Source organism: Mauremys mutica, chromosome 18 (genome assembly GCF_020497125.1).
Source record: "Mauremys mutica isolate MM-2020 ecotype Southern chromosome 18, ASM2049712v1, whole genome shotgun sequence".
NCBI classification, from domain to species: Eukaryota; Metazoa; Chordata; order Testudines; family Geoemydidae; genus Mauremys; species Mauremys mutica.
Window position 1 is genome coordinate 11,954,884 of NC_059089.1, and position 26,270 is coordinate 11,981,153.

General features: G+C 51.5%; 1 protein-coding gene across 4 annotated transcripts in view; it reads right to left on the reverse strand.

Annotated features, from left to right (window-relative positions):
• WHRN (whirlin) overlaps window positions 1-26,270 on the reverse strand; it is a 106,004-nt gene that overhangs the window by 25,956 nt on the left and 53,778 nt on the right. For 2 of the 4 annotated variants that reach the window (XM_044992685.1, XM_044992683.1), the window contains 5 exons: window positions 12,368-12,570; window positions 11,838-11,874; window positions 6,423-6,635; window positions 4,564-4,770; window positions 1,671-1,703 (listed from right to left, as the gene is read on the reverse strand). In XM_044992685.1, the coding sequence (XP_044848620.1) occupies window positions 1,671-1,703; window positions 4,564-4,770; window positions 6,423-6,635; window positions 11,838-11,874; window positions 12,368-12,570 (693 nt within the window). Of the gene's footprint in view, window positions 1-1,670; window positions 1,704-2,277; window positions 2,338-4,563; window positions 4,771-6,422; window positions 6,636-11,837; window positions 11,875-12,367; window positions 12,571-26,270 lie in introns of all 4 variants that reach the window. The other 2 variants (XM_044992684.1, XM_044992686.1) reach the window with 2 other exon arrangements.

Below are 26,270 nucleotides of genomic sequence, written 5' to 3' on the forward strand. Positions count from 1 at the left end.
TGCTGTATGCTACACCTAACACATATACATTGGCTAACAGAACCCAAATCACTCCAGCTAACCTTCATGGTACTAACTTCCCAGCCTGAACAGCACCTTGCACCAAACACTGCGCTAACCCCTCGTCATGGGAGCACTCAAGGGACTTCCCAGAGAGCAGGGGTCATTAGATGGGGAGGGGAAGTGCACAGCATGAGGCACTTATGAAGTTGCTCCTCTTTCCCTAGAGCTGCCCCCCAGCTCACATCCAGGGCCAGGGACACTAAGCCCCTCTGCACCAAATGGAGGCATTGACCAGACTTCATGGCTAGCAAAGTCTGGGGTTAGTACAGCAGTTTGGAGCAGAGCTGTCCAGTGAGGTGGTTCTTATTAGCCCACTACTCACTCGAAGCTCGTTTCATCAGACAGGTATGAATGTATCTCCCACATGGACCAACTTCAAGCCGTCCAAATGCAGGCGCAGTTCCACTGAGACCAATTACTCCACCAGCTGCAGTCCAGGTGCTTTAAGATTCCACCTGCCCTGCAGAGTGAATTCCATCCAATAACCCTGAGCTCCATCCCTGCCGGATAGAAGGGGCTTTTAAAGGTCCATTACTGGATGCGCTCAGCCTCACAAATGGGAACTTTCAATCATTCACTGTACAGTGGGGTCAGACTCAGCCCCTGCGTGATGCCTGTGTAGGTCAGTAGAGCTGCACCGGGGATGAGTTTGGACCAGTGTTTTTACACACCTGCACCCTGTCGTTCAGCCTGCTGTCGTGCATGATTCAGCCCTGCTTGCAGCCTTCTGGGGCTCAGAGTGTCTGGCAGATGTTCTGCGGTTGGATTAGAATTGCAGGACATGGGAGTGCTGGGCTTCTCAACCCGTTCTGTCCTAGAGCCCATGGTACAGCAGAACACAGTTTCAGGAGCCCCTCCCACAAACATTTTGAGACCCTGCCCATCGAGCCATACCGAAAAAGGAGAGTGGTCATGCCCCCTAGGTTAAGAATGATGCTATTATGCATTGCTCTGTATGGCACTTGAATCCAAGACAATGTGGACCTCACCTAAGACCTTCAGGAGACAGTCATCCTCTGCCTATTCTCACCTGCCCTAGATGGCCAATGTGACCCCTCCAGCCAGGGCATAGGTTGGCTGATTACACAGAGCAGCCGACAGACGTGGTGCCGTGATGGAAGGAGCAGGTACAAAGGTATCATGAGACAAGCTGGAATGAGACAGGAGGTAGAAAGGACAATCGGGGATAGATCAGATCAGACCAGGAGACTGGTGCTGCGCTTGCCCTTCAAATCTCCTACTGTTGCACCATCAAGTGCACTGAGAGCTTTCGCGTAGACAGGGCACCCGCATTTTGACGTGGTTCGAATCGGGTCAGAGGGCAGTAAAGACGTCAGTGCCTTGTCTGCACTGGAGCTCCAAACATTGCTGCCCCAGCACGAGTGGCAGAGAGGAGATGCCAAGGAAAAGCTGAGTGTTGGCAGAGGCAAAGGAAGTGAAAACAAACACCGAACGGGGCTGCAGCTGTTCACAGAGTTAGAGCACCGAGAGGCATCAGCCTCTGGCAGCAAACAAGTGGATTATGCTCCCCCCACCCCCTACTTCCCCATCCCTTTCACTATGGAAACCACAGCACGCAACTCCCCACCCCATTGAAAGGACCCTACCTCCATCAGGTCTATTAGCCACAAGAGCCGCTCCTGGGGGAACAGATTCAAACAGACATAAAAGGGAAAAACACAACGTTAGGGAGGAAGCAGAACAAACAAAACGCTGCACAACCCCCTCTCCCCCCCGCCCACCTCGCCATCCCATGGAACACGCATTGGGTTCTCGCCGATAAATTCAAAGAAAGGCAGCAATCGCTCCATTCAGAGAGAAGTGCAGGGAGACAGGGCCAAATAACTAGCATCGGTGGACTGCGGGGGCTCTTTCTTGGTTTGCACAGAAATAATAGGCCCCCTTGAGTTCACCCTCTGTCATCTCCTCCTTTGGCATTACTGGGCAGAGTTAAAGCAAAGGATCAGGGGTTTAGGGGCGGGGGAGTTACAGGAGCTGGCTGATCTGGCCACACGGGTTGCTGTGGGTGCACCACTCTGAGGCTGCAAGTCTCACGTGTGGAAAGGAGGAGCAAGGATTGTCCGAGGAGTGGTCGTGTTGCATGCCCCGGCTTCCCTACAGACCCTGGGGCAAACCCCAGGCAATCCCACTGATTCCTATGGGGATGGCTCCATGTGTGCCGAACAGGGTGTGATTTGCGAGGGGGTTGCTCACCCTGGCTCCCGCATTCTGAAGCTCCATCCCGTGTACCCAGAAGCAGGGGTCAGTCAGTTGCTGCAGAGGACAGCCAGAGAGTGGTGGATGAAGGCAGGGAGGCATCCATCTGCCCCTCTGGGGTCTGAAGGGGTCACCCAATATTTTCCCAGCCTTCCCTATCTCCCTGGTAGTCATTTGACTTCAAAGAGCTAACAGCACTCCTTGCTGAGGACTGTTATTTGCCAGCACCCTCTCCTGCCCTCCTATCTCTAGAGATATTTTGATGGCAACCCCTATGCCTCAGAGTGACTCTGGAGTTTCCTTGTTTGGTGCGATCCAGCGTGTTGCTTTAACCCAGCCCAGGTGGTGCAGGAGGTATTAACTATGGGACTCCCATTAAAGGCTGAAAAAACCACGCCCAGTGCCATGAAACTTACGCTCGGAGCTCAGATCGGGCGGCCTCCTCCCCAAGAACGGCCCCTCTGCTTCTCTCCTGTTGGCTGCAGGGCCCCCCCGTTAGAACAGAGCCTGGCCTGTTTTCCTACTGCCCCCCCTCACCGCGCTTATCTGGCAGCAGCCACTGTCGTCTGGTCCTTTCAGGGAGGTTTTAATTTCCAAGGCAGCTAATGCGTTTATGATGAAAGGCAATTTACGGCCGGGAAATTAATTTTGTGGCCGCGCTGCTGCACGCTTAGAGGTGATTATGATAACTTAATTAGACAGTGCACGCGGCGACGGCCCCAAGACACTGTAACGGAGTTACTTACGCGCCGGGAGGAAGAGGACTGGCAGGGAATGCACATGGCGCGATTTCCACCGTCCCTGCTGGGACGGGGAAGGGCCTGATAGGGAGCATGTGTGTTTATGGGGGCACGGGGAAGAGGGGGACTTGTTTAAAGGGACAGCTAGAAAGGCCGTTGGAGCCCAGGCCTGGGCAATGAGAAACGGAGGGCGGTGATATAGGGCGGGATTTTCAAGCAGGCTCAGTGTTGGTCAGACTCTGCTGGCACTCCCCACTGACTACAGCGGGGGCAGAGTGGGAGTGACAGAGGGGGGTGGGTGTCCTTAGGGACCTGATGAAGTGGAACAGCTCAGCTCTTCTCTCTCCGAGACAAAGGGCCTCATCTCCAAGCTCTCCCAGGACCTTTAAGGAGCACTCCACCAGGTCCATCACCTCTGTGGTCCCCGGGACCCTGAAAATGGCCCTTTCCCAAAGACTGGGTGTGTCATCTCCAAGGTCCCACATGACCTACAGCTGACATCTCCTCAGAGATCCTGGACACCACCCCGAGGGCCCGAAGGACGTACAACCGGACCCTCCCTAGAGGAAAGCAGGTGCCTCATCCTCCCGCACTGGTCTCCAGCACAGCGGCACTCTGCCCCCTCCTGCCCCCGTTCCCACCAGAGCTCAGGCATGTGACTGCTGAATTGCTTATGGGGTGTGCACGTGCCTTTTCCATGTGCTTCAAGGTCTCTCCGTTTGCCCTGGCTGCCTGGATGGGGTCCACCAATACCACTTATACACAGGTCAGGGGAGATCTCAGGGCACGAGTCTGATGCTTCAGCCCCCACCTGTTAACTAAAGCCAGGCATATGGCATCAGGGGTAGAAGTGCTGTCACGGAGCCACCGGCTGAGCCTTTCGAAGCAAAACGTGATATTCTCTAGGATTATAGCCATGCCTCAGTTGTTCAGGGTGACAGGGTTTGCCCAACGAGAGCCGATCACTGGCCAATCAAAGCTGGCACCCTGCCATCGACAGTGGCCCAGTATCTCTTGCTTCAGAGGGAGAGATTTCCTCTTCTCTCAAACAATTCACTCAGCTGATTCTGCCATGCTGTGGAGACGGAGGAGGATATGGGCCAGGGGGTTGGAAGGCTGATTCTTCCTGGATGCCTGTGGCGATCTGCTTGTGCCCTGAGGCATGTGCGGTTTGATCACATTGATCTTAGCTTCAGAGCAGTGGGGGCAGTGAATGGGCATCATTTTTAGAGCTAAGCCGACAATGCTATTCTCCTCCCCCCAGGCACCACCTCAGCGCCACCTCTGCATAAGAGACTAGTGTCTCCATGATGCCTGCAACCCGCTGTCGGAGTGGAGCCGCTGCACCTTGTGAGCACGGAAGGCGGGAGAGAGCGGGTGAGCCTGGAGAGCATTTTGGAGAGCTGAGGGGGGGCAGGTTTGCGGAGGGTTTTGGGGGGGATGGGGTTTTTACAGGAGGACTTCACAGGATGGGAGGGAGGGGGTAGGGCTTCAAGGAGAAGCAGGATGGTTTGGGAATGGCAGGAAAGCTGAGTGCACTTACCCGAGCCGAGCTGACCGTGGTGGAGGTGAAGTGGCTGCTAGTGGAGGAGCCGGTGTCGCTGTAGGACGTCATGGAGTAGGAGTCCGCACTGGGCACCGAGGGCTGTCGGGCCTTCATGGACTCGATCTCCCGCTTCAGAACCAGGTTATTGAAGCGATCGAGGTCCTGGGGGGCTACCACGCCCCTCACCTCAGAGAGCAGCGAGAACTGGATGGGGAGGGGGGGAAGGGAACGGCCATCAGGAGACAGCGCATGGGACACTGGCCTTTCCCTGCACCATGCCATGCCCTTTTTAACCCCTTGGTGCCAAGTGTTGGAAACCCTAACAGCAGCCACCACCTTTGCAGCCAGGCCTCCTCAGCTGACCCTGCAGTATTTACGGCTTTGCACGCTCACAAAATGACCATGTGTGCTCCAGCCAGCAATGATGCAAGCTGATGACCATTGTGCATGTAGAAATGCACTGATCTGCATGTGCAAATGCTGCATTTACGAAGCACGTGTGCATCAAACCCAGCTGAGCCCACAGCCCCCTTCAGAACAATGCTCTCCGCTCTCAGCGCAGCGGGTGCGTTTCGCAGCCGCACAGAGGGCTGAAGAAACCCCAGTAAATTGCACATCCATTTGCTTTTCACTGTTCCCGCCTCCGGCAGCGAACTCCATTTACTCCCCTTGTGGCCAGGAGCCTGGTCTCATTATGCAACCGACAAAAGCAGAGTGAGCTTCTGTCTCGTTACTTAACCCCAGCAGTAGGGGCCATTAGGGCTCCGCGGATTGAGAACAAGACCCGGCCATTGTTTGCCGCGGCGGGAGTGGGAAGGGCACGCGGCGCCTCCTACTCTGCTATCACAATGCGGGACAAAGGCTGGCAGCCCTGGCACCCGAGTCCAGTGGGGTGGAGGCTTTGTGCTGCCTGCAGCAGCCCACATCCACCCGGCGCTGGTTCGTTAAGAGCAGTACGGGAGGGCGGGGGGGGGGGGGGGGCGGAAGGGGTCAGGGCAGTCAGTGACCACCCCACTCCCAGGGGGAGGTGTCTTTCAGGATGTGCCCCTCCCACTTTCTCACCCCTTTGCTCTGCCCTGCCCATATAGCCCTGGGTGATTTCATTGTCCACCTGGTGGCCGTGGAAGGACGCCCCATCGCCCTCCTCCAGAGACACGCTCCATCGTGTTTGCTGGACTCGCCTGGGCTGAGTCCAGGCTCCTGCCCTCTGTCGGCTCCAGGGCTCCCTCCCAGCTGAGAGCGAGCGCAAAGAACGGGGCCTGGCCAGACCGCACAGGGGCTCCGCCACTGTGTCCCCCGGGGACGTCAGCTATCGCCAGCCATATGGACTCTAAGCTCCTCAACCCCTGGCGCAGAGTTTGTGCACCAGGGCGTTCTGGAGAGGTGGTTCAGGCTGGAACTGGCTGCCATCACAGCCCTTTGTTTCAGCCACTCCCTGCACCCATAATCAATCATTAGTTGTGTTGTGGCAGCACCTAGAGGCTCCAGATCAGGGCCCCATTGTGTTAGGTGCTGCCCAGACACAGAGAGAGACAAAAAACTTACAATTTAAACAGACAGTGGCTGGGAGGGGGAACAGGCCCAGGGCGGGGCAGTGATTTGCCCAAGGTCACGCAGCAGGTCAGTGGCAAGGTTAGGAACATGCCCCTGGTCTCCTGGCTCCCAGTCCAGTGCCCTCCCAGCGGATCGTACGGTATCTCTGCTGCAACGTTGGCTTGGGGAATTAGTTGGCCTACAAAACCGCCCCATTTACTAACGGCTCCCCAGCTGTGCTGTCGCTGGAGCCGGCCTGACTTCGGCCGCTGCGCGCGGTTCCACTCGCCCGGCTGTGGGTGAGCCCTGCTTTCCTGCCTTACCTTGGCGTGTGTGTTGAGTAGCTCGAAGAGAGCCATCACGAGGGCGTCAATGGAGATGTTGGTCTCCTTGTATTCGTCCAGGTAGTAGGCCATGGTCGCCCGCTCCTGTTCGTTCAGAAGGTGGCGAGCTTGCTCCTCTAGCATGACGCGGGACTGGTTCACCAGGCTGCTCAGCGTCACCTGGGAGCCGGCCAGGCCCCTGTGAAAGACGGGCTGAAAGAGAACACATGGGAAATGGTTTACCGCTGTGGCGCAGGGTGCATCCCAGCTGAAGATCTCCCGCCCTGGAGGTGAGCAAACTGTATTCAGCTGGACAAACTGAGGCATAGGAAAGCAGGACTGCTCCCTCCTCAGCTGTGACTCCCCGACACCAGCTCCATCGCACTCACAGCCATCTCTGATCATCCCTGGGATGTCAGCCACACCCCTCCTGCCAGGACCTGGCCTAAACACACCACCTGTTTGCCCTCTGGAGCCACGCCCTTCCACAGGGACTCTGCTAGGAGATGAATGTGGACGAAAGAAGCAAGGGAAGACATTGAAGAACAGGACTCAGGAGAGGAGAATTGAATAAGCTAAGATCAAGGGAGAGCTGCTAGTGGCACTGCATGTGAGCTGTGTGACCTGGTGGGTCAGAAGAGGTCACTGCAGCGAAGTGAGGAGAGGTCAGTCAGTGCAAAAATCAGTGGGGCTTAGAGGCCACCATGACTGTCGTGCTACCTGTGAGTACAGAGAAAGGTGGATAGGTACAAACAGAACTCAGGAGCCATAGAATCATAGAATCTCAGGGTTGGAAGGGACCTCAGGAGGTATCTAGTCCAACCCCCTGCTCAAAGCAGGACCAATCCCCAACTAAATCATCCCAGCCAGGGCTTTGTCAAGCCTGGCCTTAAAAACCTCTAAGGAAGGAGATTCCACCACCTCCCTAGGTAACCCATTCCAGTGCTTCACCACCCTCCTAGTGAAAAAGTTTTTCCTAATATCCAACCTAAACCTCCCGCACTGCAATGTGAGACCATTACTCCTTGTTCTGTCATCGGGTACCACTGAGAACAGTCTAGATCCAGTCCTCACTCCTCCTCCCTTAATCTGACCCTGGGCCCACCCGCAAGCAAGAATGGAAGCCAGGAGTTCGGAGTCGCAGGTCATTGCTTTAACCACTGGACCACACTGCCTCTGCCAACAAGTGGGTGATGGGGACCAAAACTGCAGTATCCCTAGGTTCCTGCCAAGAAAGCAGTCACCCCCCTCCCCCCAAGATTCAAGTGTGACTACCTCAACCTGTAGCTAGAGAGCTCAAAAATTACTGCACAGCAGCTGGAGAAACAAAGTGTTTGCCCTGCCCCCTTCAGCTAGCCAGGAAATTATCCCTTCAATCGTGACTGATTTAACCTTTTAACACCGGCTCGTATTGCTCCCTGGGTGGGCGAGTGCCAGGCTTCCTTCTAGGTAAACGGACAAAGGAAGATCAACCCGTTCCCTCCCGCCCACCCCCACAGATGCAAGCTCACAGCAGAACCCAGACTGAAGAGCCTGCTGAGTACACGAGGCAGCCAGCAGCTCCCAGCTGAGTGCCAGGCAGATGTAAAGGGCTGTTTCTTTCGGAGCTATTTCTAACCTGATGCGTTCCCTGAACAGGCCAGGGGGGTCTGTTGTTCAGCCTTCCTACATCAAAGATGCAAACTGTTGTAAAGAAACAAAAGCCAAGCGAACGAGACGCGGGCGAGCCGGGGAAGCAGTGAAAACCTTCCAGGCTGTGAAATGTGGTTTGCCAAATAAGGAGGGTACATCGGTTATCAGCGCACGCCACCTGTGAAACTTCCCAACCCATTTCCATTTAAAAGGCGGACGCTGCACAGAGAGAGATGCCGATAATCTCAGCAAAGCGGCAAATCCCCATCGCCGCTGCCTTGTGGCATGCGGTGCTGGGGTGGGGAGCTACCCAGTCTCAGAGGCCGGGCTCTGCTCAGACTGCTGGGCCTTGGCCCTGGGTGTGCGAACGTAACAGCTGGTCCGGCACAGGCATAGCCAGGTGGAAGATTACACTGGTGCCCAGGATGTTTCAGAGTTTGCAGCTGGCAGTGGCAGGGCACTGCTGGGACGACACCAATACCGCTTCGGCTCTGTCCTTTTTTCAGTGTGTAATTATTCTCATTAAGAAGGCAGCGTGATCTATTAGAACTCATTAATCACAGTCTGACCCTGCTGTTTTCCTTGCGCTCTGAGTTCATAATTACCCCCCCGGCCAGATTCTCCTCCCAGGCACAGCGCCACTTCTGGGTTCCCGGATCTCTCTCCTGCGGATGCGGCTTCGATTTTGCTCCACCTCTGGGGTGCAGCTCAGTAAAGCTGCCATGGGGAACAGCCCTGGGAGGGCCAGCAGCGCACCACCACTCGCTTGCAGGAGGGAGCTCTGCACCCCGGCTGAATGCAAAGTTCTCTTGGGCAGAATCAGATTGAAGAGCATCTCCACTTTCTAGGGACTTGCTGGGGTAACTTAGGTGGGTGAGAGTCATTTAAATGTAGCCCCTCCCAATGATGATTCGTGGGAGGCGGCTTTCCATTCTTCACATCCACTGCTGCAAAACAGACCTTCAAACTCATCAGCCACCGATTATAGTGTAGGCAGCAGTCCTCTCCGCGTCGTCTTAATCCAGGTCTTAAGGAGACCCAAAGGGGAGCTGGCAGGCAGGTGAAAGACTGTGACTGCTCTCACCCCTGTGACGCTCCAGGGCTTTGGTGACCTGGGACAGCACCGGGTTTGATGAACCGGCCTAGGAGCCAGAGAGAACCCCAGGGTCTCTCTAGGGCCAACAACCTCGATAAAAAGAATTTTGTTTAGAGTCATTACAGCTGAGTCCCATCTCATCTTGCCTGGAGTGGAGGACGACTCTGGACGAGCTGAACAGAGCCTTCAGGGTGGGGGCAGTGGGTTATAAAGCCATGGGATGCGTCAAAGGGCTGCTTCCTATGGATGTTCTCTCCCGTGCCCAGGGCTGAGCACCGTATCAGTACGGCAGCAGCCGGCAGAGAGACAGAGACAATAAAAGAACCAGAGCGAAATGGAGGAGGGAGCACGCCTGCGTCAGGCAGAGCTTTGCTGATCTCCCTTCTGCCTCCAGTCTCCTTGCACTGCTGCCTGAACAGCCTCGGAGAGCAGTTTGGTTCCGTCCTTCTAGCTTTTGTCTGTTTGAAAGTCTCTTCTTTGATGCAACCACCAAAGAAGCAGAGCCCTCCCCTGCAGCAGGCTTCCCCACCTCCTCACCTTTTAACCCATGTGGCGATCAATTGGATTGCCTTGCCTGATGGAAACTCAGAGCATCCCCATCCTCACTGGAGTCCCGATACCAGTCACTCCCCACGTGTCTGCAGCACTTGTATGGGCAAGAGGGTCTAATGACCCTGAGCACAGAAGGTGGCTGGTGGAAGGGAGGGCAGCAGCCAGTTCTCATGATGGAAAGGGATCAACCTCTTCCACCTCTTCCCTCTCTCCTAGAGAAGGGGCAGACACCAAGGCCAGCTGGAAAGCACTGATGAATCAGGAAACATCTCCGTGCTCTTGAAGACCAACATCTGGGTTGTCTATCAGAGTCGGTGAAAACATGTTTGGCTCTTAAGGTTCCTTCTTCTTTCCTGCAACTTTCTTGTTTCCAAGCCATCTCTTCCCATTTTGGAGCAGAGCCACTGGACAGGACACAGAGCTAAGCACTGCATGGGGCGGTAGGACCTCGCTCTGCCTGGGTTATTAAAGTACTCTGAGATCGATATCACTTTCCATCCAAGTGCCACAAAAGGGCTGCATATCATTATTTTGTCATTCTTGGAAGTATAGCATTTACCATCTGGGACCAGTCAGTTGGTCCATCCACTCCCATATCCTATCTCCAATACTTGATGCTGCTGGAGGAAGATGAAATCCCTGCCCCAGCACACAATGCCCCCTGGGTAATTGTGCCAGGCTGCACATGAGGGAAGGGAAGAATTACACCCCAACACCCTTAAGCAATCAGTTTATGGCCTGGAGCATGTGATCTGATGATCATTACACCTTAGCTTGCATAACTGTTGCTATTTCTGTTGGCCATCAAAGCTATTTAAAAAGCCAGCATGCTAGGCAAGATGCATCTTCTTTTAGCACCAGAGTCTGATGGGAAGTTCTCTTCAGTGACAACCCTACTGTCAACTCAGAGATCATTGGGACGTGGCACATACAGATCTGTACACCTACTACCCTGTTTTTTATCATGGCCTGCAAAACCTCTCAGAAGGTTGGAATCCAGAATCCTTGGCCACTGCAGCGTTTCCCCAGAATCCTTTGCAGTGTCACACTATTGCATCCTGCCACTGCCTTGTTGGAAGACCGCCATCTCATGCCACCGAACGTCACTGCTTATCTATCACTAGAAAAATCACTGTGCCCCATGAAAACCCACAGCTGATCCCACCTCTTCCCCCCTTCCCCAGTGACAGGAAATAGAGCAGAAACTGCAGTGCCCAGGCGAAGGATTGAAGAATCAGAGCATCATAAATCACAGCGGACGGCAAAACTCATCCTTGGGCGGGAGGGGGGAGGAGAAGGTCAAAGAAATGGAGGGAGGAGGGAGAGAGCTGGGAATGTCTGAGGGGGTGGGGGAGGGAGCTGAGAACCGCTGTGGTAATTAAAAGCAACTTACAAGCTTTTTGTTTTTCCGCAAGACAAACCGCTGACAACTGGACATCAATTACCTGCCAGCTGCCCCCCACAGATCTGCGGCTTCCCTCCCAGGTCCCTGCTGCTCCGGTAGGCTGGCCCTAGCTTAGCAAGAGATGAGCAGCTGGCGAGCATCGGGAAGAGGGGGCTATTGAAAGGAGGGGAATTGCACGAGGTGCAATGGAACGAGGGGGCCGAGCGATGGGCTTTCCCAGAGCAAGAGTCTTCAAGCCGGGAACACGCTCAACCCACAACATGCAGAGCTGCATTTCCAGCACCTTGGATTGTCTGGGTCTCTGGTTCAGCGGGCTTAAACGAGAGGGCGCTGGGTTTGGATGTCCCGCACCGGTGCTCCGTTCGCTTGGCTGCAGGGACTCTGCACGGCCGCTGGTGTAACAGCGATCAGAATCTGGCCAAAATTTGGATCAGGACCCAGGTTCGGATTCCAAGTGCTCCTGGAGCATGGGGGGGGGGGAAGTGGGGTTTGGTTTCATATTGCGGGAGAAGGGGGCTGATCTCCCAGAGTGTGAGATTTGTACTGTCTGACCAAAGAAGAGCGAGGCAGCTCTGCAGAGACGGCACTCCTCTCCCCGTGCAAGCTGTGCTGCCGTTCACTCATTCCTGGGGAACAACTGGCTTTCCAGCCTGCCCAGGCCAAAGCCTAATTCCAGCCCGCAGGGGCCCCTCAGGCGTTCCCTTTCATCTCCCCAGTTCTGGAGTCCTACCTTTCCCGTTGCCTCTGCTGTGTGATCACCAGCTGCCCTGTGAGGACAGAGAACAACCTTTAGCACCGAGCCAGCTCAGAACTGCCCGAATTGGCAGGGACCGTATTAAAAAGGCTGTTTTTGCCCCTCCCCTGTTGTTCTAAGTTAACACTAGAATATTACGTTGCAGGCCATACGTCCCTGACTAATGGCTTCTAGACCAGGGGGAGATATGACCTAGACTCCATGGCACTGAACCATGCTGCTGGGTTCTAGGCTATGGGCACAGTCTGGATTACAGAATATGGCCTTAGGGTCTAGTTTACCAGGATCTAGGATAGGGGGTGCTAGGTTTCAGGCCACTGGTTGCTGAGTTCCAGATTATAGGTACATATAACAGGTTCATGGACCATAGCAGGCCAAGTCATGGAGTACAGGCCACTAATCTCACAAAACGACATCCAGGCAACTCTGTACAGAGTACATGGGATGCTGGCTTGCAGGCCATACAAAGCAAGGTTCTACAGATCCCGCGCTGAATGCATACAAACCCTGCTGCGTTCACCGGGGTCTCTCCGATCTGGGAGCTCGCTATCCATCGGGTCTCATCCACCGTGGTACGGGCGTGCGGCAGCCTTCCGATGTCCTTCACAGTCATGATGAGGTGTCGCGACGACTTCAGCAACTTCACCGCCTCGTCGTGGGGAATGCTGAGGAAGCTTCTGCCGTTCACCTCCAGGATCTGATCTCCCACCTGCAGACACAGGGACAAATGAGTGACCTGGGTGAGCCCGGCAGACCTCCCAAGCATCTCTTCATGTTAGAGCCAAGCATCCCTCTCGCTGGTGCTAATCCAGTGTTACCAGGTATCCGCCGCATATCCTGGTGTCACGCCTTACCTACAGAGCAGTGCCCCTCTCCTGGCATTACTGCATCTCTAGCAATTCCTTTCCTCTTGATATAGTTGCAAAAACCTTCCTGTGATGGTCACCACCTTGGCCAACTCACTGGGGGGTTGAACTGGGGACCCGCAGAACTAAAAGCGGGAGCTACTACACCTTAACCTAAATCACCCAACTCATCTCCTCTGTGGACCAGGCATAGAGAGGCACCCATAACACATGCTCACCACTGAGTTACATTTCCATCCACCTTAAGCAACGCTGAATCACCAACACTCACGGGCTAAGATATTCTAAAGGGATCAGCTGCCTTTAGCAAGTAGCATGGGTATCCCTACCTGGGCTAGCTTTAATCTAGCTAGCATGGGCAACGACAGAAGCGTAGAGATGGTGGAACAGGCTAACAACCAGCGTACAAGCCGGCCGGGGGAGCCTGGGTACGTCCTTGGGTTGCTAGCCCAGGCTGCTACAGCTACGCTATTACCGTATGCCTCCACACCTTCCCTTGCAGTGTAGACATACTCTTATAGGGACCAACTAAGTGGCCGGGTTTTCCAAAAAGTTCAGCACATGGGGCACACACTGGGGGGTGAGTGCTTTGAAAAGCTGTGTCTAAATAAGTCTACCCGGCAATGAGACACCCGCGGCTGGCCCGTGCCAGCTGACTCGGGCTAAGGGGTTGTTTTATTGCAGATATTTAGCCTTGGGCTGCAGCACAAGCTCAGGGCCCCTCCCACCTCACAGGGTCCTAGAGCCAAGCCTGAATATCTACACTGCAGTGAAATAGCCCCGCAGCCAGAGTCCCATGAGCCTGAGTCAGCTGGCCCAAGCCAGCCATGGGTTTTTAACTCCAGTGTAGACATACTCTAAATAGGAGTGGCGCTCTTTTGAAATGCTGGTCCCAACCCTGCGTGATGAGCAGTCACTATCCAGTTGCCCACTGGGCACAGAAGAGGGATGAATGTCGCTTTGAGGCAAATACTGATTGGCTGTTTTTTTTTTAAATGGAACATAGTTTAATATTTTTCACCGTCTTAGTATTTCCCCCTGGCCACCCCTCTGCTGGCTGCTGCGGTCTTCCCCCATTATCCTGCTGTGACCTCCCACTAATCCCTCCCTCACTGAGCTCAACCTCTGCATTTACACTAGCTCCAAGTTCGCCCTCAAATTCTCTCGCAGTTCCTCCCCTCTGGCAAGAGGCTGAGCTAGCAGGGTTTCTCCTCTGGCTGGCATCTCAGTATCACAAAGCTGCCCTCAGCCGGATGCAGAAATCAGTCGGATGGTCCCTGGTTAGCTGTATTTGTCACCCAATAGACAAGGCTTTGGAGCTCCAGTGGGGCTGCATTGATTCCTCCAGTAACCAATCTGTGTCGCTGCTGATGGCTTCTCTAGCTGGGACCTGACATGAGCTAACACACTTTGCAACCTCTTCTCTTTGTGCTCCCTGGGGGAAATCACCTGTTTTATTACCATCCTGTCCCTGGGAGTCTAAGGGCATGTCTACACTACGAAATTAGGTCGATTTAATAGAAGTCGATTTTTTAGAAATCGATTTGATACAGTCGATTGTGTGTGTCCCCTCTAAGTCGCATTAAGTCGGCGGTGTGCGTCCACAGTACCGAGGCTAGTGTCGACTTTCGGAGCGGTGCACCGTGGTAGCTATCCCACAGTTCCCGCAGTCTCCTCCGCCCATTGGAATTCTGGGTTGAGCTCCCAGTGCCTGATGGGGCAAAAACATTGTCGCGGGTGGTTCTGGGTACATGTCATCAGGCCCCCCTCCCTCCCTTCTTTCGTGAAAGCAACGGCAAAAAATTGTTTCTCGCCTTTTTTCCTGGGTTACCCGTGCAGACGACATACCACGGCAAGCATGGAACTCACTGTCACCGTGCGTCTCCTGGGTGCTGCTGGCAGACGCGGTACTGAGTGCTACGCAGCAGCATCCCCTTGCCTTGCCTTGAGGACGGCAGACGGTGCAATACGACTGTTAACTGTCATCGTTGTCCCATGGGTGCTCCTGGCCGACCTCAGTTAGGTTGGTCGGGGGCTCCTGGGCAGACCTGGGTGCTCCTGACCGGCCTCGGTGAGGTCGGTCGGGGGCGCCTAGGCAAAAATGGGCATGACTCCAGGTCATTCTCTTCTTTAAATTTAATCTAATGGAGATTCAGTCCTGCTTGGAATATCATGCCAGCTGGTGGCTTCTGCCTCAGGCTGCTCTCCCAGTTGGCAGCACCGCGCGGTCGCGCTTACCCCAGCCTACCCCTTGCTCCCATGGTTCATGAAGCCTGGACAGTAGTAAGCAGAAGTTAAACTATAGGCTGAGCAAGTGCATAATGGTGGTAGAATGTGCCTTTGGACGTTTAAAAGCGCACTGGCGCAGTTTACTGACTTGGTTAGACCTCAGCAAAACCACTATTCCTATCGTTATTACTGCTTGCTGTGTGCTCAACAATATCTGTGAGAGTAAGGGGGAGACGTTTATGGTGGGGTGGGAGGTTGAGGCAAATCGCCTGGCTGCTGATTACGCGCAGCCAGACACCAGGGCAGTTAGAAGAGCACAGCAGGATGCGCTGTGCATCAGAAAAGCTTTGAAAACCAGTTTCATGACTGGCCAGGCTATGGTGTGAAAGTTCTGTTTGTTTCTCCTTGATGAAAACCCGCCCCCTTGGTTCACTCTACTTCCCTGTAAGCCAACCGCCCTCCCCTCCCCACTTTGATCTCCGCTTGCAGAGGCAAGAAAGTCATTGTTGTTTCAAATTCATGCATTCTTTATTAATTCGTCAAACAAATGGGGGGATAAGGTAGCCCGGGAGGGGTGTGTGGGGAGGGAAGCACAGGGGTGGGGTAGTTGTAGGGGCACCCCCTAGAATGGCATGCAGCTCAGCATAGAAGCGGCGTGTCTGGGGCTCTGACCCGGAGTGGGCGTTTGCCTCTCTGGTTCTTTGATAGGCTTGCCTGAGCTCCTTAACTTTCACGCGGCACTGCTGTGGGTCCCTGTTATAACCTCTGTCCTTCATGCCCTTGGAGTTTTTTTCAAATATTCCGGCATTTTGTCTTTTGGAACGGTGTTTGGAGAGCACGGATTCGTCTCCCCATTCGGCGATCAGATGCAGTACCTCCCGTTTGGTCCATACTGGAGCTCTTTTGCGATTCTGGGACTCCATGGTCACCTGTGCTGATGAGCTCTGCATGGTCACCTGTGCTGATCAGCTCGCCACGCTGGCCAAACAGGAAATGAAATTCAAAAGTTCGCAGGGCTTTTCCTGTCTACCTGGCCAGTGCATCTGAGTTGACGGTGCTGTTCAGAGTGGTCACAATGGAGCACTCTGGGATAGCTCCCAGAGGCCAATACAGTCAAATTGTGTCCACAGTACCCCAAATTTGACCCAGCAGGGTTGATTTCAGCGCTAATCCCCTTATTAGGGAGGAGTACAGAAATCGATTTTAAGAGCCTTTTAAGTCAACAAAAATGGCTTCATCGTGTGGCTAAATCGATCTAACACTGCTAAATTCGAACTAAACTCGTAGTGTAGACCAGGGCTGAGCTTCATCTCATTCAAGCCAGCAGGATCTGGCCCTAGGTTCACTGTCTGGATTAACGCTGTCCTCTTATTCTGTAATCACTCCTAACCCCCCAGCTGATTTCCCAGCCCCCACAAGGCACTTACAAACCAAGCCAGGAGCTGAGAAAACACCCCACTCCCCTGATCAGTGCCAGGTCAGCCGTTCACCCTTCCAAGTCCGGATGAAATCTGGGCGTGGTTCCGTTTTGAGCTGCAAACCCTGCTCCTGGGCTCTGGGCAATTCGCTCCGGGGGGGGCCGCACATTCTGCATGATACATTGCACTGTTTTTAACAACTCTGCTCTGTTAATCCATTTGCACCCGGCACCCGCTCAGAGCAAGAAGTGTTGCTGCCTCCCATGGGCTGGCTTCTTGGTGCTTCATCACACTGTCGTAGGGGAAAGCAATTTATCATCTCTCTGGCTCGGGCCAGATGGTGGCTGCCTGGAGTGTCACATGGATAAATCATTTTACAGTGCAGCTGAGAGTTTTATCTGCAGCAAGGAGTCCATCTCTTGGCATGACAGGGCTCAGCCCTCAGCAAACAAGGGTGTGGCAGGCACCTCACTCTCACTCCCTGTCTTGAAAATCTAACGGGGAGTCACTTGCAGAGCGAACAATTGGCCACTTCAAACTTCTCACTAGCCTGTCTATCAGGGCCACTTGGAATATCCTGGCAACAGCAGGGACAGAACTCAGATCCTGAACCTGCTGTAAAAGCACAGCGTCTACCAGCTGAGCTAAGGGAGACTCCCCATCAGCTGTTAGCACTTAGCAGTATAACATATATGACACACAGTGGAGCAGTGCGGATTCTATGCAGTAAAGGGCAATGGGGACACATTCGTTCAGCACAGTCACTGTGAACTTAGTTCTTCCTTGTGGAGTTTTGCTCTATGTTTGCGGCTTTACGTTAGCACTAGGCAGTCATACAGTTAGCCAAATTGGGCCAACCTGAGAACCTGGAAGGAGCTTGTATCCAGGGTTCCAGTCCAGACCAGTCTCCCCACTCCATTTATTAATGTGCCGTGCTCCAAAATCCCCCTTGGTTAAAAATAACTCCAAACTACGCAAAACTCGACAGAGGTCTTCTCCACCCACTGGGAGTCCTCCTGAGCAGAACGCCGAGAGCGGACACCTTTCCAATCTCTGTCCTTGCTCACTTGCATGCAGTCGACTGGCCATAAAGCACCCGCCAATGTTATGAGACTCCAATCCCCCATTGCAGCATCTGGGGTTAATGTCACAGTATCTCACTCCTGCTTCCAAACCCAGGCCAGCTTCGGGGTTGAGAACAGAGACTAGACTTCATCTTTCTTCTGCCTCTTAATCCTCCCTGTCCTTTAATTAAGATCATCTGTCATTTCATTCCATAGCCCAAATTTCCATTGTAATCGGAGACTTCCTCGGGCTGCTCCACATTGCTTCATATGCACCATTGTTTTGGCCTTTTTTTTTTGGCTTCCAGTGTATCAAAATCACCTCCTCCCTCCACTCTGTATCACAACCCCCTAATTTTCTGATAAGCGGCTTCTTTGAAACAGCTCTTTCATATCTGCTTACCCACAGCCTTCTGTTTAGACCTTTGTTCTGACAAAGCTGCTGTCTTTAGGCTTCGATTTCAGTGGAACAAGCCGTTACCTTCAGTAACTCTCTGTTTGGAGGGGAGCTGAAGTTAAATATAAGAAATATAATAAAATGAAAAATCAATTCCAGTGTGGCTCATTCTGCCCACCATGGTGGGGCTCAGAGCTACTTGGCCGCGTCTTGGGGGTCCTCTGGGGCCAGCCAGGATTCGGGGCTGCTCCACGCGCTGGCTGTGTAGCCAGGGTTCGGGACCGCTCCAGGTGCCAGCCGGGTTTGGGGCTGTGCCGGCAGCCCAGCCTGCAAGAGAGGGGGCAGAGTCTTGGGTGGAAGAGGCGGGATGGGGGCTAGCCTCCCCGAACAGGGGATGCACACGCCGCCCATGAGTTTTACTGCTGTAATTCCATTGATTTCAATGTGACAGGGAGCAGAATTTGGCTGTGTGTGTCAAGGATAAAACATCAGGAGACCTAGGTTCTTTTCCTGACACTGACTAGCTTGCAAAAGTCATTTAACCTCCGTGCCACGGGGTGTGGGGATAATGATCAGTCGGCTTACGCTGCCACTGTGATCTGAGCCTCACCCAACCCTTGAGGTATGACAGCACCAGCATCCTCCTTTAACAGATGGGGGGCGGAGACACAGAGAGACTAAGTGCCTTGCCCAAGAATTAAACTCGGGTTTGCCAAGCCTGCGACTCGCATCCTAACCACCGGCCCGGCCTCTCTTCAGAACAATGTTCTGCAACTTGGTGAAGTCCACCGAGAAAATATGCTACCCATTATTATTGCATTTATTACTGTGTGTGTCAGGCAGGCGGGGAGCTGCCAATTACCATACGCCACGTGGCACCAGAAAATATTGCAGCCTCGCCCTGGAAAGGTCTCTCGTTGGGCAACACTGGAGCAAGGCCAGTCTCTACTCTCCAAAGATGAAGATTTCAGCCTGCCATGAAGGGTTTGAGGGGGCTGGTTGTGCTCTGAAGGGGTTAGATGATCTGGTCACCGTGCACGCTGGCAATAGAGACACTTGCTCTTGTCTGCTTTTGTCATCCTGGTGCCATAATCTCCTGCTGAGCCGCTAAAGATGCACACGGCTCCTTTAATTGCACTGCCTAATGCCAGCCAGCTGCTGCGATTGTTTTCCCCGCCTGGTGCCGGCTATTGAGAAATTCCACAAAATGGATTTGAATGGCAGCAGGCACAGAAGAGACTCCTCGGTTAGCTGGGTTCTAGGGTCTGGCTCACGAGCCCAGTCCTCTTTCCTTCCCAACGCTGCTCCAGGCGAGGCGCACATGTTCCACACAGAGAAACGTGCTAGAGGGCCAGAGGACTAGCTCGCACCTCTCCCTATCCCAAAGTCGCTATGTGTAATGGACTATACTAGGGAGTCTCAAACTGGGGGTCGGGACCCCTCAGAGGGTTGAGAGGTTATTACGTGGGGGGTCATGAGCTGTCAGCCTCCACCCCAAACCCTGCTTTGCCTCCAGCATTTAGAATGGTGTTAAATGTATAAAAAAGTGGTTTTAATTTATGGGGCGGGGGGTCGCACTCAGAGGCTTGCTGTGTGAAAGGGGTCACCAGTACAAAAGTTTGAGAACCACTGGACCATACTTTTAAGAGATTTGGTAATGGATCATACTAGGAAGCGCAAAGGGCTGGATCTGGGTGTGGTAGATGCAGAAGGAGTAAAACTGAAATAAAGGGCTGGTGGACCTTCTGGCTTGTCTCTCTGTTGCACTGAAGCTCCACCCTGGCTGCACAGCATTGCTCTGATCCATATGGAGGTGCTGTTCCACCCCAGACATGGCTGGATGTCCGTGGTAGGTGAACTGACCCCTGTGTATAATTTACAAAGTGCTCTGGGTTCCTCTGGCATGAAGTCCCCATCCCACAAAGGAGAGTTCTAACTAATGACTTGCTCTCTGCCTGATAAACCAGGACTCGTTTGAACCCTTGAGATCTCCAAAAGTGACATGGAAATCATACCGATATTAGTACATGCACATAACGAGGTGGCTGCAACAGAGGATTAAACATAAAAGCATCAGGAAATGAAACCTGCAACATGTGAGGAGGGACCTGAGGAGAGGCAAGATTTGTGGATGACAAAATTATTCAGACTCAAAGACAACAAGAAGGACTAATAAAGCTGGGGGACTGACTGGGCAACACAATGCAGGTAACATTATTTGTAGAGTGGTGTAAGGTCACACACATCGGAAGGAACGACACATGCACATTGATGGTCAGGAAAAAAACCTAGGCAGCGTGGTGGACAGTTCAACAAACATCTGCTCAATATGCAGCGGTGGTTAAAAAAAAAGGGAACAAGGTTTTGTGTAAAGCCAACCATACAGAATACCCCCAAACTGTTCTACAGGTTGGATATTAGGAAAAACTTTTTTACTAGCAGGGTGGTGAAGCACTGGAATGGGTTACCTAGGGAGGTGGTGGAATCTCCATCCTTTGAGGTTTTTAAGGTCAGGCTTGACAAAGCCCTGGCTGGGATGATTTAGTTGGGAATTGGTCCTGCTTTGAGCAGGGGGTTTGACTAGATACCTCCTGAGGTCCCTTCCAACCCTGAGATTCTATGATTCTGTGATTCTACGGATCAATTCTTTCCCCTCACCCTGAGCACACCCTTCAACTATGGTCACTCTCGTCTCAGAAAGGATACCAGCAGAAATAGAAAACGTCCCAGAGGAGGGCAACAAAGACGATTAGCATCACAGAAAGGCTTCCAGGCAAGGACAGATGAAAAAAGGTTAGGTCTGTCACATTTAGAGAGCAGACATAGGAGAGGGGAGGTGGCAGAGGTATCCAAAATACTGAATGAGATCGAGAAGATGAGTCAGGTGCTTCTCACTTACCCTCTGTCATAAGAAAAGAACAAGGGGCATTCAATTAAATGGAAAGGCCGCACATTCTAAACTGATCAGAGGAACTCAACTGGGACTCTGTGCACGATCTGTGGAACTCTGTGCTGCAAGTTAGCACTGAGGCTAAAAAAGGCATTTATAAGAGCTAAAGGCACAGTACTGTAACGTTATATTCTGAGCTCTGCGCTTGGCTTACTGGATGACCTTGAACAAGTCACCTCACCTCCATGCCTCAGTTTCCTCCTCTGTAAAATGGGGATAAAGATACTGACCTCCTTGGTAAAGTGCATTGAGATCTGTAGATATAAATTATTTTATATCCATATAAAATAAGTCCCTGAGTTTTTCATGAGTAGATCTCCAAGTGCTTTACAAAGGTCAGAATCATTATCCTCACTTTACAGATGGGAAACTGAGGCACAGGGAAGTGAAGTAATTTCCCAAGGTCACCCAGCAGGCCAGTGTCAGAGCCAGGAATAGAACTCATGTCTCCCAATTCCCAGACCAGGGCTCTAACCAGTAGACAACAGTGCCTCCTCTAGAATAGAACAAAATCTGTAAGGGATATAAGCCCTCATGCTTCAGGTCATGAACAAACCAGTGGCTGACGGGGGTAAGGCAGAAACTTTCCTTGTGAGCTGGTTATTCCGTAAGTGTCCAGTGTCTGCTACAGATATAGAGCCCCAGTCTCTTCCTACGTGCAACTCTCCTGGAGTCAGAGTTAAACTGGGGTAACGCCAGCATGAGCTGAGAATCAGGCCCAACGTTTCCTGAATTCTATATAATGGCAGGTGTGTTGGAGACAGATTCTGCCTCTCCCATCTCTGCAAAACCACCCCACCATGTGCCATTGCAGCAGAGGGCATCTGACAATTGTCTTTCTCTAGCAAACAGGTCCGGTGCAGTAACTCAAACCTCATTCACGCAGTCCATGTGAAAATGGCACTTTCCAGCCAGTTAAGAGTCAGACTGTAACAGCACCCACAACAAGGGCTCAGTCAGCAAAGATCTATGCAGCTGCTTCTCTTGGCTGGACCATTTCCCCCTTCTGAATATCACCTCCTCCCGCATCTTGCCTGGAAGGAGCTCAAAGTGCTTTGACAAGAAGCATCATCTTTAACCCCAGGCAGCAAGAATCTCCCATCATTGAGCTCATGGCTGTGGAGAGGATCCTTAGGGTTAGCTTATTGATTAATGAAATGTCAGATAAGCTAAGATCAATCTGCTTTACTGACCAGAGGAAGGGTTAATATTTTCCCCAGTCCTGGGAAGCAGTTTTCAATCTGTGTCTGCTCCAAAGGATGAGCTTCATTTGAGTTATTTGTATAGGGTGCTGTGTTTACGACAAGCAAGAGATTAATATACCTCACTCCCTTTTTTGCCTCTGCGTTCCATACAATACCATTCCGGGTGCCAGTAGACCGTAAAGTACAAATAGTATTAGACCCATAATGTGAACTACTGTTTTGTACTCCAGTGCCTAGCAACATTCATATATAATGCTCGGGAGAGGATCCCACATGCACGTACAAAAAAACCCAGCCTTGAACAATTTAACTCCTCAGTAAATTTCCACAATAAAGCTTAAGAGAAATGCAAAAGCATGCGGGGAGTTTGGTTTCTAGCTCAGCATAAGCATCCTGGTTCATTTCATAATCCTGGCTAACAGGCTGGTGGTAAAACACCCGTAGCAGCTGATGCCCTGTGTGGTAGCAGCCCCACCAGCTGTGGAGCTGCTCGGAAGAAAGGACTGGAGCAAATGAGGCCAAAGACTCACTCCAGACCACACCAGGAGTGGGGCACGGGTCACTTGCTGGAGGATTCTCTGCACCTGGAGGTCTTTAAACCACGACTTGAGGCCTTCAATAACTCAGACATAGGTTAGGGGCTTGTTACAGGAGTGGGTGGGTGAGATTCTGTGGCCTGCGTTGTGCAGGAGGTCAGACTAGATGATCATAATGGTCCCTTCTGACCTTAAGTCTATGAGGAGTCTAAAATAGAAATCTGGTCTCCTACCTCCCAGTCCCCTTTGTCACTGAGCTGAGCCCACTAGGACATCGGTGCTGGCAGTACAAGGGGAAGAAGAAAGTCAATATTTGTAACATAGCCTCTGAAAGGCAGTGATACAAAACGGAGCTGGTGACTGGTGGCCTGGAATCCCAGCTCCCCACATTTCTGTATGGCGTCTTGCTGCCTCGCCTGGGAACAGCAGCACAGAGTTTGGAGCAAGAGGCTCATAACAATCATTCACCCTGCTCAAGCTTGCTCTGTTCCCTCCTCGGTTTTCCCCAGTGGAAGGTGCTCCAGGATCAGGCGCTGAGTTTCTACGCTGGCTCTGGAAGCAGATCAAGCTGAATGTGTCCAAGCTGGTGAGATACAGAAACCAGGCAAACTGGAGAAAGAGCTGCAGATGGGGTCAGCAGACAGCAAACTTGGCAGCCCCGCTGCTTTTTAGAGTGAGGTTAACTCACAAATGTCATGAGTTCTGATGTTCTCAGAGAGCAGAATTCGCAAATCAGCACAAATTCCCTTCACACATCACTGGCTTTAAACCAGCGTTCAGAAAATTCCTAACCGCCATAGAAACAACAATTTTAATTAATGTTAAATGTTAATTTACGCAACAGTCTAACCGGGTAAGACAAACGCACGTCGGGGTGAAGAAGCCTTGAATTAAATGTGCAATGAGCATCACCTCCTGGGCCTCTTTAATGCACTGAGCAATCCATACTGGAATGGAGTTGTGCTGCTAAAATGAGGCGTGTCTATGGCACTGCAGTACTAAAACGGTGAAAATTCAAGTTCTATCGAGGAGTTTTATTGCAATTATGAATCTTTAATAGTTTTTCATATCAAGTATTAAATTTTCATTTTTTTTGTACAAGACAGATATGCAGTTTTAATGAGCCGTCTTATAACTATTTCATCGAGGTTCAAAACACCAGCAAGCCCTTTCCGTAATGAAGAGTCTAGGGAGGGGAGCAGACAAAGGAAATGAAGGAGACCCAGTGCCATGATTAGATCTGGCATTACAGGTGCCGGAGCAGATGCCTATGGTGGGGTGCAGCACAATCAGTTTGTGCTGTTATAACAGTGCCTTAGGGTGACAAGAGAACACCGTCTTAGCCAGCAGCTTCTGGTGCTGTTTTGTGTGTGGTCCAGCGAAAGGACACTAATTTGGACTCAGAAGACCTAGGCTCTTGTGGTCTCTGCCACTGACCTGCTGTGTAATCTTTGACAGGTCACGTCATCTATCAGCAACCTGTTCCACCTCTTGTTTGCCCTTTGGCTATTTAGCTTATAAAATATTCAGGGCAGAAACTGTTTCTTACTATGTGTTTTGCACAGTGCCTACCATCATGAGGCCCCAATCTCCATTAGGGCCCGTAAGTGCTACTGGAATAATAATAATAAGAGAGGAGAAACTACAGGCAAAATACACCTATCAGTTACAGAGCCTGTAAAATAGTTATTGATGAAAAGCAAATGATGGAATTCTTGGAAAAACTGGGCATACACAAATCAGTCAGCCCACGTTATACACATTTTTGCCAGGGATTTTACTAATTAAGTCCAATAACCATTTTTCATAAACCAAGGACAACTAATGACTAGTGAAGAGAAAATGTAGTATCAGGTTTGGTTTTGTTGTTTAAAGTTGATCCTGGCAATAACTGTGCTGTAACTTTAGCTCCAATAAGGGGAATAAAGGCAGAAACAAGAGAAGTATTCAGAGAGAAAAATCACTGCGCCGGACATTGTTGGACAGATTTTCAAAGGGCTCATCACATTGGGTGTCAACAATGGGAACTGCTGGGAGCTGAGCACTTTTGAAAATCTGCCCCAAGATATTGGCGCTGAGCACTATCCATAGAGGGCAATGGAACCAGCAAGGTGAGTTTATAAAGAGCAAATCTTGCTGGACAATCTTGGTGGCTTGTTTGGAGAGAACTGCAAGATGACTAGATCAGGGATCAGCAACCTTTCAGAAGTGCTGTGCCGAGTCTTCATTTATTCACTCTTGATTTAAGGTTTCGCGTGCCAGTAATACATTTTACCGTTTTTAGACGGTCTCTTTCTATAAGTCTATAATATATAACTAAACTGTTGTTGGATGTAAAATAAATAAGTTTTTTAAAATGTTTAAGAAGCTTCATTTAACATTAAATTAAAATGCAGAGCCCCCTCGGACCGGTGGCCAGGACCCGGGCAGTGTGAGTGCCACTGAAAATCAGCTCGTGTGCCGACTTTGGCACACATGCCATAGGTTGCCTACCCCTGGACTAGATGAAGGGAGGAGCAGTGGATGGAATATAGATGGATTTCAGTAAAGAATTGGACACTGAACCTTGAAAAATTAATTCAAACTGGCTTGGGGAGGACTGAACGTGAGCAAAAAGCCTTGAAACGGAAAGGTAATGCTAACTAGCATTTAATTGGCCTGGGAGCAAGGTGGCTAATGGGATGCTACAGGGGTTAGTGTTAGGACTGGCCTCATTTAACATAATTAATATACCAGAAGATGAAGGTGAAATGATATTAATATCTATTAAACTAGAAGGAGTTGCAAACCCCAGCCAGGATAGAGAACTAATACAAAGACCTAGAGAGATTCGAAACATGGTCAGAAAAGAAAAAAAGAATCAGCTTGGAAGAATGTGATCTAATATATAAGGGGATATAATCCGAGACGCCCGGTGGGGGGCAGTAATATTGAACAGACCTAGAGTGATGGTGGATAGCAAACGAGATGACCAATGCACGTGCCGTCTGGCACATGCAAAGGCATCACATAGCAGAGCAGGGAGGTCATAGCCCCACTCATGGTCCAGTGAGAGGCTTTCCATTCACTTCACTGAGCTGTGATTAGCCTCTATATGCAGCTGTTGACCAATCACACCTGGAATATTACGGTCTCTGCTGGGTGCCACATTACAAGGAGGTGACCGGAGTTCAGAAAGCAGGAAAAGTGATCGGGGGCTGGAGGGACTGATTTATGAAGTAAGATTAGGAGAGCTAACTCGGTCTAGCTAGGCAAAGGAATAACTAAGGAGGGGCAGTCTACCTGATGGGGAAGGAATTATTTACAGGGATTCTCAGAGTTAGGCTGTGACGTTTCAGTCTATATAATTTTATAAGTATCAGAGGGGTAGCCGTGTTAGTCTGGTTCTGTAAAAGCAGCAAAGAATCCTGTGGCACCTTACAGACTAACAGACGTTTTGCAGCATGAGCTTTCGTGGGTGAATGCTCACTTCGTCGGATGCAAGATGTCTTGCATCCGACGAAGTGGGCATTCACCCACGAAAGCTCATGCTGCAAAACGTCTGTTAGTCTATAAGGTGCCACAGGATTCTTTGCTGCTTTTATGATTTTATAAAAATATGCTAATGAGTGAATATAATGTAACTGGAATATGCTTCATGCAAAAGGTCTCTTGTAAAGTATCATTACAAAATTTATAATCTACTGGGTGTGGTCATCCTATTGTATAAATGTATCACTCTTGTATCTGAAACTAGAAATAAGA